The sequence below is a fragment of the Erpetoichthys calabaricus genome, chromosome 14 (assembly GCF_900747795.2).
Source record: "Erpetoichthys calabaricus chromosome 14, fErpCal1.3, whole genome shotgun sequence".
NCBI classification, from domain to species: Eukaryota; Metazoa; Chordata; class Cladistia; order Polypteriformes; family Polypteridae; genus Erpetoichthys; species Erpetoichthys calabaricus.
Window position 1 is genome coordinate 73,793,134 of NC_041407.2, and position 15,796 is coordinate 73,808,929.

General features: G+C 35.4%; 1 protein-coding gene across 1 annotated transcript; it reads right to left on the bottom strand.

Moving 5' to 3' along the window:
- Window positions 1-802: 802 nt before the first annotated feature.
- mrps15 (mitochondrial ribosomal protein S15) lies at window positions 803-15,796 on the bottom strand. Its single transcript, XM_028819239.2, has 8 exons — window positions 15,505-15,796; window positions 8,776-8,838; window positions 7,977-8,052; window positions 6,213-6,261; window positions 4,827-4,911; window positions 3,324-3,382; window positions 3,018-3,209; window positions 803-956 (listed from the first exon to the last, which is right to left on the bottom strand). Exons 1-8 carry the CDS (start codon window positions 15,650-15,652, stop codon window positions 852-854), a joined length of 777 nt encoding a protein of 258 aa, XP_028675072.1. The 5' UTR covers window positions 15,653-15,796; the 3' UTR covers window positions 803-851.

Consider the following 15,796-nt stretch of genomic DNA (forward strand, 5'->3'; position numbering starts at 1 on the left):
CCAGCAACCATTACCATGTCATATTCATTCATGTGAAGAATTCTTATAGTTTCACTGTCTGGGGATTTCACAGTTAAAATGTTTTTATTTCCAATGTTTTTTTGCAAAAAACTAAGGAATAAAAGAAGCACATACACACTGGGACTGACATTTTAAATGTGGCATTTGCCAACAGAACATATAAGTAATAACAGAAAACAAAGATATTCCAAAATATGTTAACACCATACAAACAAAATAAATATAAAGAATTAGATATTTTGTTTATATAGTGAAAAAAAATCAGTTTTACTGTTTTATTTCAGAGCTGTAATATTAAATAAAGTTTTCCTTATCATCCCAGAAATTACCAAAATAAAATCAAGCTATTATTAGAGACTATTCAACGTCTTTTAGAAAATTATTTTGTGAGACAGAGAAAATGCTAGTATATTAAAGTAATTCAGACCATTAACACTATTCATCCTTATCAAGTTGCATTTCCAATTATGTTCCAACTTCATTACACTCACATGCTGCATTATGAAATAAATCAACCTTAGTGGCTGGGGAGAATTCATTAAATGTAGGTGTTGTATTACAACTTACTTCTTTTAAGAAGACTTATTCTTCATTTGCTGTTTATTCAAGATGGTAATCAATCACATTGCCTTGTTGAACTCTTAATATATTTCATGCCATTTTCTCCCAGAGGCTGTTTTACATGAGATGTGTGAAACAGCAGTTGTTTTTTGAATCTCTGCACATTACCCATACAAGTCTGAAATGAAAGTGAATTAATTAAGCCATAACACATGTCAGGTAATAGTAAAAATGGGTTTATTTAATAAGTTACAGGTAAATCAGACTAGTTAGATGGGAGTCCCTTCTTTTAAGACAGAGTTCTCTTTTGGAGAGGATTCATCTAATAGTTTTCGCTTTTCTGCCAGTCTTTTCTGTTTCACCTCATTGAACACCTATGTAAAAACAAAGAAATATATGCATTCAAAATGTAATATATCCACATTTTTGTTTAAAGCAATTCACATTAACACCAAATTGAAAATACACTGAAAACAAATTGGTTGGTAGGTTATCTTCCCTTTCCTATAAAAACTTTCTTTGCCTGTCCATAGCAAAGTAGAAAGATACACAACTGAACCCAATCAGCTACAGAAAAAATTAAAATGAATACAACAGAGGCTGCCTTTAAAAAATGTGGCATTAGAGCATTTGATAAAGTATGACACTTCAAAAACAGGCACACAGTAATGTATTCACTATTCGGGTTTAATAAATTGTTCAAAACTACAATTATTACAAAAAAGTTAATGACCATCTTAATAGTCCAGCTGTCAGAACTCTCCATGGTAAAATGCTGGCTTCAACAGAGGAAAAATTATTCTTCCAGAAATAAATGCAAATGAAGCATTATTAAAAGTCCGAGTATGACACAACCTGCAGACCACCTGACCTATATATAATCAGAAATTTTACCATATAATACCAACTACTGAAAACAGGTCACTAAATAGCAAACTAATTTTACATTAGGTCCAGTGCTGCACTCAGACATGTTATTTCTACACTGAAAACTTACAAACCACTGTATATGGTTCCATGACAAAATCAGATTGGAACACATTATTTATTAATCACCGTAATGCAACTTTACTTCCAGAAACAGTTCTAAGGTTTATAAGAAACCAAAATACATAAAATTGTTTTCAAACATGGAAGATAAGAGTGAATGCAAACCTAAAATGGAATATGCAATCAGGATTGAACTAAAAAAAAAGGACAACAAAGCAATATAATCCTAGCCAAAGGAGGTTGTAGTCTGCCAGTACTAACACACTGCAGAATAACAAGAAAAACACCGGTCTCATGGATTCTGATCACAACTGATCTGACAATGCACACTGGCTCATAGCACTGGTAGAATTAGACCACATGATTACGGGATATCCAGTCTTCAGAAGGAAACTACAATGCTCACGTCACCGCTCTAAAGATATTACTAGTTTTTCAAAAATGAAAGTAATTTTCAATGATTACATTCATTTGATGTGGTTAAGCATGGCAATTGCATAAAGCAAAAAAGACGACAGCACAGACCATGCTACCGAATGAATTGAGGGTATTCCTGTTCAGTTACAATTATTTTATTTCATTTGAAATATAGTAATTTACAGCTTATTTAATGAACTCCGACTAAAGCTCCATTTCATACAAGCAAGCTATGCAAGGCAAATAATGATAAATTACTGGTTTGAAGCCATTAGCAACTGAAAGCTAGAGGTGATGTCTTGGCAAACACAATCCATCAACTTATCAGGCCCACATTTAGTATGTTTCTTGGTAATCTACCTCCTCAAATTATGTGTAAGCTAAGTCAAGAAAACTAAACATTGTTAACTGTTTTATGTAGTTTGCTTATGTCAGTGTGGTTTAGCTACATTCAGGTAAGAGTTTTTACAAGTAAGTGCAGAATTTTACTTTTTATATGCAAGCAAAAAATATTTGTAAATTGGAGACTCCGACATAAGATAACTTATCTAAATCAATGCTGAGGAGAAAACTGTAACAATATTTAAAACAGTAAAAGATGCAACAGTATACAACCAAATTCCATAAGATTTTAAATACATGTGATACAGTAACAAAAGATATGGTCATAAAGTAAAAACTACTGGAATGTCTGTGGGTGCTTGACAAACAAAACAGTATATAAACAACTGAGGGCAAAACAGTAAAAAGAAAGATATGCAAAGTATTAAGTAAATGCAAGACCCAAAATTATACACATAATACAATAATAAGAACAACAACTGGCTAGGGTGAAGATTAACATAATAGGAGGAAACACTATAGAGTCTATTGGCTTCTAGCAAAAATAGTGGTGCCATGGTGGAACAAGATAGAGGCTAAATATGCTCCAGGATAACAAATTATGGAGTGGTTCAGTAAGAGTAATAAGTATGAACTTAACTTGTTGGCAAAGAAATAAGCATTCCCACTTAACTGCCACCACTTACTTTAATACATAGAGCCTTCTTGGCAGCCCAGCGACGAGTCACTCTTCTGTAATACTCAGGTGGAAACGTATAAACAATTCCCAGCTGCTGACAGACATTTTCAAAAGTTTCATAGGAAGTAAGCCGAAGATTCTTTAGCATCTTTTTCCTCCTGTCAACTGCCATAAGCATTCGTCTCTTATTGGACTTGTCCTGCAAAAGGGTTCCCCATATATTCTATAACTAAAGTAGCCTGTGTATTATCATACAGATGTTCACAAGTTTCAAATCTTGTGTACGTATATAGTAAAATCTGTTTATTGCTACCTTTGGGTATTTATGGAGATGCTCCTGAAGATTGCGAATCTTCACAGTTAGAACAGCAACTAAAATTAAATAAACAGAAAAGTTTGTTAGAATAGCTCTTTACACTATTTTTTCTTTTTTGTTTATTACTATACTCCGATTATAACATTTATAATTGCCATAACTACACTATAGAAAAACTGAATATTTCCTATGTATTTTCCCTTTAAGCTCAACATCAGTACACTTGAGTTAGATTTAGACTTATTGAATCAAACCAAACTGTTCAGAATAAATAGTAATGTAAAAAGGAGAATTCTTACTTCTAAAACACAAGGCTGAATGATGACTGATTTTTTTATTAAGAGAATTTACCATGTACATACAGTATATAGCACTGCAATGATGGGCTCACACAAAGCATTAACAGGCTTAAAAAGTGTCCCTGGTCTGTCAGGGCTGGAGCAGCTGACAAAACTAACACAGCAAATCATTGACTTAAGCAGGACTAGCTCTTCATTAGCTTCCATCTTGAATGCTGTCCTTTTCTCCACTCTTGACTGCACTGTATAGATCAGACACAATTATTGGGTACAATGCACTCAAGTAATTAGGACATTCAGTATTTCATGGAAACTGGAACTCTAATCAAAACAAAATCAAAAATTCATAAACTACCAATAGGCCATGCCATGAATAGATATCTGTTCCACGTGATTTTCTATATATCTTTCACAATTGTTTTGTCAGTCAGCCAGCCATAAGTATTAGGTAAAAGGTAGTCTATGAGGACAGATATCTTAGAAAGATATGCAACATCTGTGTGCACTAGTTAAAAGTAATGGCCAACTTGAATGTCACCATCAGCAGTAACAATTCAAAACAGAGGATATTAATCACTCTCCCACATATCACTTTTGCAGTTAACAGCAAGAGTACCAGAAATGAAGTCTTTAAAAGCAATTAACGTATACCTACCAGGAGTGATGCATAAGTGAGCTACACATTTTCCAGTAGCAAAAATAGTAATCTTGCAGTCTCTCTCAGCATACATTTATATGTGTTCATCCCCATCTACTCGGAGAGTCTGACTGCCCACCAGCTCAAAACTTCAGTACTACAAATGCTTTTCTCCTCCTGACTCTCCCTCACTCTCTCTTTATACTATGACTTCTCCTACTCCCTCTAGTTAGTCCTTGCTCCAGCTCATGTTGAGACTCAGAACCTGAAAGAGCCACTCGCTGAAGGAAACTTTAAACCTCTTCCAATGGACCTTCAGTTAAGTCTGTGTATATTCAGGAATGAGATGGGTTTATAGTCTCAAAGTCAACAAGCTTATGTTCTCTGCTAGCCAAAGACCACCGCCTCTATTCGCTTTTTGTCATCTTTAAAAATCAGAATCAGAAATAAAATTACTAACTGGTAAATTTCAAAAATGTATAGATATCTATGCATTTTTTCTATAAAAATATTAGTAAAAGCATTTTCATAATAGTGCAGTACATAAGAACAAATGATACATACTTTGCACTTCACTGGAACTCCGATCATATGGGCTTTTCCTGACTTTGTCTATTAGCTCTTCTCTTTTTACTTCCAGCTTTTCTTTCTAAGAAATCAATGAAAAAAACAAATGCAGCAATTAATTTATTTTTTTTTTTTTTTACAAAATTACTGACCCGATGAATTTGCACAGGTGAGCATATTCCATACTACTAAAAGCCAATTCAAACATTCAAAGAAACAATAACACATTTTTCATCTGTGCAGAGGTTGCACTGGAAAATATAATCACTGAATACAGTCAACATTTTGAAGTGTTGAAGAAATCTGGACCTATACTTTCACATGTTATATATCAGAATTTCACTGTTTTGAAGGAAATAAAAGCTTTTGTGAAAGATACTACTCCAGAATATTTCAACAAGGTAAGTCATGTTGTCCTTGCATTCCATAAGCCATCAGTTAAAAATGTTTAAGGTTAATAATTATTTTGAGACAGTAAAATTTATCACTATGCATGAATTATGTATTCCAATTGAATGGATAGACTATACTTATGAAAAAATGTTTAAGTTGTTTATGGAACTAGAAGCTGGAATATTAAAATCAATTATCTGTTTAATTTACCCAAGCATGTAATGCTCTTGTAACTGTTTTCAGTGAAATAAGATAACCATGACCTAAACCAAACTTAACAAAGAGTTTGTACACTATGGCTTTACTTGCTTTAGGTTTCTGCTCAGTGCTGGATATAAATATAAGCTTTTATCTACTAGTGCTCTGTAGTAAGGTTGTTAATTCTTTTAGCAAAGCTTACCATACGAAAATAGCATCAGGTCACACTCATTTACAAATGCACACACACTCAGCCCAGGTACTTTGAAGTTATCAATTATTTTAACATGTGAGATTTTGGGAGGAAACCCACAGAGACACACTGCACACAGGCAGAGCTTTGGCGAGGACTCTGAACTCCGGAGCTTGTAGACTGGTGCCCCATCCAATACAGACTCCTATACTTCAACAAATGCTGTCAGCAGGCTATAGCCTTTGTGACTCTGAGCAGAATAAAACAGATTTTATCTCAGGATGGGATGCCAAATTATGATAATCTTTGAGGAGCCTTCTTGGTGCATAATACTGGCCTCAAGGTAAAGTCTGTTTATACATAATGACCTGAGAATTTTCACTTTTATTTTTATTTCAAATGCCAGACTCACATTTTATTGACAATTACATACTAAAATTTACACATACATGTTCTGGCTTTTGCGTTAGTATTTCCATTATTTTTAAGTTATGTGCACTAAAAACTAGAAAGCCATGCACTACCTATAGTTTAATTGCCCATGAAGTAACCAAGTTTTACTATACTTAATAAAAAAAAAACGCACAGATTAGACTTACACGACTTGCAAGTTCCAGCGTAAGTAGTTTTTTAACTATACCATCAGTTCTGTGGGGAAAAAAAGCCAAATGTATTACTCATCATATTTTAATGTTGGAGGAAAATATACAAAACCTACACTTAAGGTGTCAGATATTGAATGAAAGATACCCATGGTCATTTATTGTTAGTCTCCTTTGCATTTTAAAAGCATAATGAGTATCAAAATAGCCTCTTCTTCATTTTAGATTATATATGAATAGAGATGAGAGGTACATACAAAAAAAAAAAAAAAAAAAAAAAAACATCTACAGGAAGAGAACCAAAGTTCAAAAGCTATATAGGATTAACCCAAGCAAAAAACTGTTAGAGGAAACAGATTTATAAATTTCGTTTAGCAATCAGCTTACTAGAGGGCAACTACTATATGAAATTTGAAGCACAGAAGTATGCAAGACTGGTACAGAAGTGTGACAGTGGTGAGGTCTGCTGCAGGAATGACGGATGCATTCATGGTAGAGGTGGAATTACATCAGGGATCAGCTCTGAGCCCTTTCTTATTTGCAATGGTGATGGACAAGTAGACACACAATATTAAACAGGAGACCCCATAGACTATGATGCTTGAGAATGACATTGTGATTTGTAGCAAAAATAGGAAGCAGGTCGAGGAGACCCTGGAGAGGTGGAGAAATGCTCTAGTGAGGACAGAAATGAAGGTCAGTAATAACAAGACTGAATATATGTGTGTGAATCAAAGGGAGGTCAGATTAATGGCGAGGATGCAGGGAGTAGAATTGGCAAAGGTGGAGGAGTTTAAATACTTGGAATCAACAGTACAGAGTAATGGGGAGTGTGGAATAGAGGTAAAGAAGAGAGTGGAGGAGAGTGTCAGGAGTGATTTGTGACAGATGGGTACCAGCAGAGTAAAAGGGAAGCTCTACAAGACTGTAGTGAGACCAGCTTTGTTATAGGGGTTGGAGACGGTGGCACTGACCACAAAACAGAAGACAGAGCTGAAGGTGGCAGAATTAAAGATTCTAAGATTTGCATTGGGTACGACGAGGATGAACATGATTAGAAATGAGTACATTAGAGGGTCCTCTCAGGTTGGATGGTTAGGAGACAAAGTCAGAGAGGCGAGATTGTGTTGATTTGAAGATGTGCACAGGAGAGATGCTGGGTATATTGAGAGATGGGTGTTAAGGATGGAGCTGCCAGATAAAAGGAAAAGGGGAAGGCCTAAGAGAAGGTTTATGGATGTGGTAAGAGAAGACATGGAGGTGGTGGGTGTTAACAGAGCAAGATGCGGAGGATAGGAAGAGATGGATAAAGCTGTTATGCTATGGCAACCTTTAACAGGAGCAGCCAAAAGAAGAAGGTACTATTATATCCTACATCCCAAGGTTTTCTGACTAACCTTAATATACAGTATATTACATAAATCCATTCAGCTCTTTCATCATGTTATGCTGTATGTATAAAGAATAACTTACAATTAATCATTCACTATTTGTTATTTACAGTGGTCAATCAACTTAATTTAAGAACACCCACCATGAAGAAGTAAATTGTATTGTGTATGCTACGCACAGCACTGGTAAACCATTCATTTGTTTTATTTTTTGATTTGTATTCAAGACATTTGCAACTTTAAGAAAGGCGGTCTTTAATAAAATGGCAAGGCAGCCGTTAAAGAAATATCTGTGCACATAAAGCATATTACATTTAAAACACCACTGACCAATTTAGATTATGTAAAGTAATTAAATGTTCAGACATACTGTTCAGCAAGTTTAACTGAAACAAACTCTTTTTTCAACATTGTAGGGGTCAAATCATCCAGCTGGCTAGGAACATCTGTTGTGAAGCAAATTTAAAAATACAGATATAAATAAACCATTGCAAATTTTTATTTTTGTATTTTTTCCTTAAATAACTTAACTGTGCCTAATATGCAGTACTATTATGAACATGCTTTTACTAGTATTTTTATAGAACAATATGCAGTAATAATTTTTACCAGTAAAATCAAAGAAAATTAGAATTGAAGAGTAGAGGAATTTAAAAAGGTGTTTGTATATTCCTGAGCTGATTAAGAACACATAAAAAGCATTACTAGTAAAATGCTTTTGAAATATTTCCAAGTGGTCTATTCAGTACATTGAAACACAGCTATGCAAGATACAAAATGCAACTATTTTAATATTTTTGTATGATATACTGCATTTGTTAGAAATATTTACACAAAGGGAAAAGTATTGAAACATCATAATTGATTAAATATAAGTAACTGGTACTCAGGAAGATAATTGGTCACATACACCACATATCAAAAGTAAGGAATGACTAGCGTTATCCTAATAGACCATACAAAAGGATTACAGCCAAATATGAAATTAGTAGAAAATGCATGCTAGTCAGCCCCCAAAGTGTCCACTAGACATTGATTTCTTCTTGTGAACAACACATCATATTTATAATTAAAGCAAGTAAAGACAGATTAACATTAAATATGAAAACATATTAGCTTGAAAATGGCAATTTTGAAATACTAAATATACAAACATGTCTTTATTTTACCTGGCTTCTTTGGAACAGCCTTTCCATAATGCCTGCATGGCTGGAAATGTAAACTTCCATTACCTAAAATATGTAAGCACTAGATGTATTATGTATATTCACATACTACAATTATATTTTAAGAAGCATTGGGCAGTATCTGAAACTGAAACACACAAAACATAGCAAGCAGACAGACCATAAACTAGTGTTTTAAATGAGTGCTTCATTTTAAAATGTTTGGCATTCTCATCCACCGACAGCCTCTTCTACAACAATATAAAATAATTTACTTTGAATATTTGCTCAGTTTATGTTTAAAGGATGTGGCAAGATCTATAACCTGATAAATCTTCTGCTGATTTTCACATCCTGCCTTCTAAAATGATCTAAAAGGGGAATTACTGCAATCAGCTGCTGCAATAATATAACAGTACAAGGATAAAAAACGGTTATTAACAAAATAAGCTTGTCAATACAGATTTGGATTTTGACTAATTTTTTTATTCATTTTTGTATCCTGGAAAACCTTGAAACATATCTGCAAATGAAAATTACAAAAATGTACAGTTTACAAAAAGACCTAAAAAAAGCACCAATAATTACCACTGACAGTTTGGCAGGATTTGCTGTACAGCACAATACATTATTTTTTACAGTTGTAGTTGTTCAAATCAACTTAAACAGCAAGTCCATAAATGGAACAAGACACTGCATTTCTACTGACAATAATCACCATCATCAAAGTGGTTGTCATTTTATAGTAGAGAAAATGGTGTTTTAGATGTGGTTAAAGTCAACCTGTTGATGGTGAAAACATTTTCACATTTACTGATCATTCTACAACTGGATAAATAAATTTCAACTTGTGACATAACAAATAATTTGTATTAAGGTAGTGTGTACATAGCCATATCCAGAAATACTAAAATCATGTACATCCTAACTGATACATAGTGTTGTGAAAAAAGTAAATACATGCACTTTCAATTCTATGGTTTTGAGATTACAGTACTCCAAGGGGGATGTTTTCTGAATTTTACTTTGTCACTTGAAAAAATAAATACTTTTTGATTTGAGTGTGACCTGTAATTAAGGATTAGAGAGACAAGATACCATCAATGTAATTGGAATGTGAATTACAATTTAAAACATTTTCAGATGAAGCTGTGGATAAAAATATAGTTAATAGCACCTACTGTATTGTAGAGGCGAGTATTCTTTATGGAAAAAACACACGGACAAAAGGCCAAATCAACTGCTCCACCGTTATTTGTTTTATTTATGACACTAAAGATATTAAGGGCCCAGAATTTAAAGCAAATAACCTATATTTAAGAAATGGGTAGACTGAATAAATGCCTGCACACTAACAGAATGACTGCAATAACTAATGTTCTTACATAAATCAGAGTGGAAGCAAGTTATGCACAGTAATCATGCTTTGTTTTAATAGCAAAATAAACAACAAAAAACAAACCTACGAAGGAGACTGGTTAGAACAAAAACCTGAAGATTAACACACCAGTAACTGTGGCTTGTGCAGATCTTTACACAATTTTCTACTTAACATCTGCTTTGTTAGTGCATGACACAATGTTATTTCATTCGAATTACAGGTGCTGCTCATAAAATTAGAATATCATGACAAAGTTGATTTATTTCAGTAATTCCATTCAAAAAGTGAAACTTGTATATTAGATTCATTCATTACACACAGACTGATGTCTTTCAAGTGTTTATTTCTTTTAATTTTGATGATTATAACTGACAACTAATGAAAGTCCCAAATTCAGTATCTCGGAAAATTACAATATCGTGAAAAGGTTCAATATTACAGACACCTGGTGCCACACTCTAATCAGCTAATTAACTCAAAACACCTGCAAAAGCCTTTAAATGGTCTCTCAGTCTAGTTCTGTAGGCTACACAATCATGGGGAAGACTGCTGACTTGACAGTTGTCCAAAAGACGACTATTGACACCTTGCACAAGGAGGGCAAGACACAAAAGGTCATTGCTAAAGAGGCTGGCTGTTCACAGAGCTCTGTGTCCAAGCACATTAATAGAGAGGTGAAGGGAAGGACATGATGTGGTAGAAAAAAGTGTACAAGCAATAGGGATAACCGCACCCTGGAGAGGATTGTGAAACAAAACCCATTCAAAAATGTGGGGGAGATTCACAAAGAGTGGACTGCAGCTGGAGTCAGTGCTTCAAGAACCACCACGCACAGACGTATGCAAGACATGGGTTTCAGCTGTCGCATTCCTTGTGTCAAGCCACTCTTGAACAAGAGACGGCGTCAGAAGCGTCTCGCCTGGGCTAAAGACAAAAAGGACTAGACTGCTGCTGAGTGGTCCAAAGTTATGTTCTCTGATGAAAGTAAATTTTGCATTTCCTTTGGAAATCAAGGTCCCAGAGTCTGGAGGAAGAGAGGAGAGGCACAGAAACCACGTTGCGTGAGGTCCAGTGTAAAGTTTCCACAGTCAGTGATGGTTTGGGGTGCAATGTCATCTGCTGGTGTTGGTCCATTGTGTTTTCTGAGGTCCAAAGTCAACGCAGCCGTCTACCAGGAAGTTTTAGAGCACTTCATGCTTCCTGCTGCTGACGAACTTCATGGAGATGAAGATTTCATTTTCCAACAGGACCTGGCACCTGCACACAGTGCCAAAGCTACCAGTACCTGGTTTAAGGACCATGGCTTCCCTGTTCTTGATTGGCCAGCAAACTCGCCTGACCTTAACCCCATAGCAAATCTATGGGGTATTGTGAAGAGGAAGATACAAAACGCCAGACCCAACAATACAGAAGAGCTGAAGGCCACTATCAGAGCAACATGGGCTCTCAGAACACCTGAGCAGTGCCACAGACTGATCGACTCCATGCCACGCCGCATTGCTGCAGTAATCCAGGCCAAAGGAGCCCCAACTAAATATTGAGTGCTGAACATGCTCATACTTTTCATGTTCATACCTTTCAGTTGGCCAACATTTCTAAAAATCCTTTTTTTGCATTGGTCTTAATTGATATTCTAATTTTCTGAGATACTGAATTTGGGACATTCATTAGTTGTCAGTTATAATCATCAACATTAAAAGAAATAAACATTTGAAATACATCAGTCTGTGTGTAATGAATGAATCTAATATACAAGTTTCACTTTTTGAATGGAATTACTGAAATAAATCAACTTTGTCATGATATTCTAATTTTATGACCAGCACCTGTATATGTAATTCTGCTTTAAATGTTTTTTTTATTATTAACTATTTAAATTGAGGCCTGATGTATTTTCACATTTGCTCAATCACAATCAAAGGAATTATCAAACCAGACAATTATCTAAAAACATTATTCTAGTCTTAGTACTTTTAAAGCTGAATGTAAAATGATAAACAGTTATTAATGTTTTCTAATTTTTTTTTCAAAGTCCAGAAGTCACACACTTTGCTATGCTGAGCCCCAATTTAACTTTGCTTAGTCAGAAAGGAGTATTTGATGGTAGTCTGCAGAGACATTTTGCCAAAAAGAAAAAAAGAAAAAAAAGTTTTTCTTTTGCCCTCTTGAATATATTCTGTGCTGATGACAACTATTCAGGACTTAAATTGTTCAAGACTCACTTCTGAGCTCACCAACCTAAAAGGCCCACCAATATTCTCATCAGGCTGATCCTATATTAGGGAAAAAATAAAATCAGATTTCTGGCCTTTTTCTCTATTTGTTCTGAAGCCACAACTGACCTGTTTAAATCAAAACCAAATTCTGGGGCAGGGCTTATTATCGCAAACAGTTGTAATATTTGTGCTTTGATTATGATTTTGTATTTGGTAAGATAGTAGGACATCTTTTTCACATATACAGTATATGTTCCTATAACATTACATAAAAATGTTAAGATGGTTCTATTAATTTCAACCAAATGAGAAGTCAAGCGAAAGGACACCTTTTATTGCCTAACTAAAAAGATTACAATATGCAAGCTTTCGAGGCAACTCAGGCCCCTTCTTCAGGCAAGATGTAATCATTTTAATTTCAACCAGTAATCTTTCATTGTGTGACTTGTACAATAACGGTAATAATTATTAGGTGTCTGACAGAAAAGTGAGGATTCATTTCAGATATATTAAGAATAGCCAGCTTAATGTTGGATAGGATAACACTTTTTATTCTGGATTTATGAGAAAACAACAAAAATATTTTTTCAGCAGTAAAACATTTACTTTAAATGTCAAAAATCTTATGAGAAGTTATATGCCAAACTACTAGCAACAAGCTTTCAGTGTATGATATACAGATGGCTGCTAGAAACAGAAAAAGTAATGGTTTACGGAGAAAAGATCATTTTCTGAATTATGAAAGGGGTCACATGTATCAGTGATGTGCCACTTTTCTGTTCAGATAACATGAATGATTTTGTTTCAAATGTTAACTTTACTGAAGATATTATTAACCCTTTGCACACAAATATTATCTGTAAAATGGCAAAATCAATTGTTTTAAAACTAGTGAAGAGTTTTGTTATTGGGAAGGACCAAGAGAAGATGCAATTCTGAGTATCGACCGAAAAAAGATTGTGGAACTGTTCGTCTTTTATTCTAGCCATTTCTGTTTAATTTAAAGTAAAACACTTACATACTTTGAGTATTAGCATATAAATCAATCACCTTGACCAATGTTGGCTCCACCATCACTTACATTCCTGAAGTAAAGTGGATGGGTGAATGGATGGATGGATAGATAGAGACAGGCAGGCAGATGGCCGGGATGCCCCTGCAGCATATGTTCCGGGGCAGCAAGCATGGGAGACCCAATACCTCCCCCTGGATGCTAGTTGGCAGCCTCTCTAGGTTGCAGCGGTGCCTCACACTCCCACAGGGCTTCATGAGAGTTGGAGTTTGGTGCAGCCCTGTTGGGTTCCGCAGGCTCCGCCAGGGGGTGCTGCAGTGGCAGCTGCTGGGCCCTTGTGGGCAGTAGTTTCGCCACTCCCGGAAGTCGGCAATCAAGCACTTGGAGCACTTCTGGGTGCCTAATAAAAGGAGCCAGCAACCACCACTCAGCAGCCAGAGTCGGGAGGGAGAAGATGAAGCTGCCTAGGAGGAGTGGAGGATATTTTGTATCTTTATTGGTGTTTGCTGTGCTTGGGACTATGTACTGCCTGTGGGACATGGGGAAGACGCGCTGTGCTTGGGACTATGTACTGCCTGTGGGACATGGGGAAGACGTGTGCCCACAGGTGAAGAAAAATAAATAATAGTTTTATTTTTACGTATGCCTCCGTGTCCAGTCTGTGTCGGGTGCCTATATACTGCCTTTCCCAATAGACAGATAGATAAAGCAATTACAGGAGATAAACATAATGCTTAAAAAATAGATTTTTCCTGTTTTTTTCCCCCAAGTCAAATGCAAAACAATGATTACATATGTATTTTGTACATAAAAGAATAAATGAACAGTTTGTCTCTTAGAAAGCCCTGTGGTACCCTGAATAATTCAAACCATCTTGCAATACCTTTAAACATATTTTTTTACCCCACTTATTAACAATTGTCTTTTCAAAAACAGAATCACAAGTGCCCCTAAATGAGAAGAAAGTCCAAACTTAACAATGCGGATGACCATAACATAAAAATGTTATATTGTACAACTAAAAATTGAGCAATTAAAAATAGCCATTTATTTGAAGCCATTTATTTATTTATTTGTATATATAGTGTAGTGAAAGCGTGCACGTGCAACTTTTTCAACAGTTCAACTCCACTCAGAGGTCTTGGACATAACATAAGCAGCACACATACAGTATGAGGGCAGCTAAAGTCATGATGTTTTGAACATTTTAATCTTCATGCGTTATATATATATTTTTTTACCACTATATAAAGACAAACATTCAGATCCTCTTAATACTAATTTGATTTCTCTGCCTAGTGACAAAGCTCTCAGCACTCCAACTACGCTACTGAGCTCAACTCACACCGTTAATGGAACAGAACAAGGACTGAAATATCACGGACTATCAGGTCATTCTAAAATATACTAAAGAAATCTATTCCATGTAAGAACTTTTGATACGGAGACACTGGACTCTGGAATGCCCACTCACTCTGTGCAATGCCAAGTCCATGATGCAGACTTATACTTTTGTGAAAACAGGACAACAGCGCAGACTATTTATAAATTGAGCCTTTGTTATTGATACTAATCTGTCCTGTTCAATTTGGCTGCTCTATGGGCGTATATGTGTCAGTTTAACACACAACCAACTAGTTCGAAATGGGATGCACTGGCAGTAGTTTAAGGAGAAAGGAAGGTGCAGCCAACCTACTGTATGACTAAAAAATGCAACTTTCTTTAGCTTCGTAAGTGTGGTTTGAGAGAACGATAAAACGGCATCCTTTATGCATGTATATACTGGGACATTTTACTTCTCTTATATGCCTTTCAACAATTATCGTAAATTGTGAAATACATTTTCTACTGCACCCATTTATGGCGTATGTGTAAAATGGGAAACAATTTACCTTGTGAATGAGAATAAATAATGTGAATAATGTGAATTTCCCATTGGGATTAATAAAGTATCTATCTATCTATCTATCTAAACAGCAACCTAATACAAATGAATGGCACACTTATACATTTCTTAAATTTTACAACAATCATACTGGAAGTAAGATGCTAATGCTACATTCGTCTAACATTTTACCACACGGTAAGATAGCTTCTTGGAGGAGACAGAAGAAAATACTTACGTTCCTCATACTGCACCTTGCCAGGCGGACGATAGCAACAAACTGTAGGTAAAGGTCGAGATGTCACTCCTTGGGCAACCCTACAGTTTACAACGGATCCCACCTGCTTTAAATACAGTGCTGGATAAAACATCCTCCTTAGCAGCATGGTCAATCATGAGGCGAACGAGATGTTACAGAAAGTGTACTTCAGACAGTAAACGAACTAATACGTATGAAAATACATCACAGATTAACACGCGGTAGCCATGCTTTTTCAGACCCGACTGCCGCACACAGATTACATCGACAC

Bases quoted from the DNA above. Each gene is read 5' to 3' on its own strand.
- mrps15 (XM_028819239.2), bottom strand. From the start codon at position 15,652: ATGCTGCTAAGGAGGATGTTTTATCCAGCACTGTATTTAAAGCAGGTG. The intron at 8,839-15,504 runs GTAAGTATTTTC...TACATATTTTAG, and splicing joins CAAGGTGCAGTATGAGGAAC to GTAATGGAAGTTTACATTTC. The intron at 6,262-7,976 runs GTATGTCTGAAC...TTTTCCCCACAG, and splicing joins TCAGTTAAACTTGCTGAACA to AACTGATGGTATAGTTAAAA.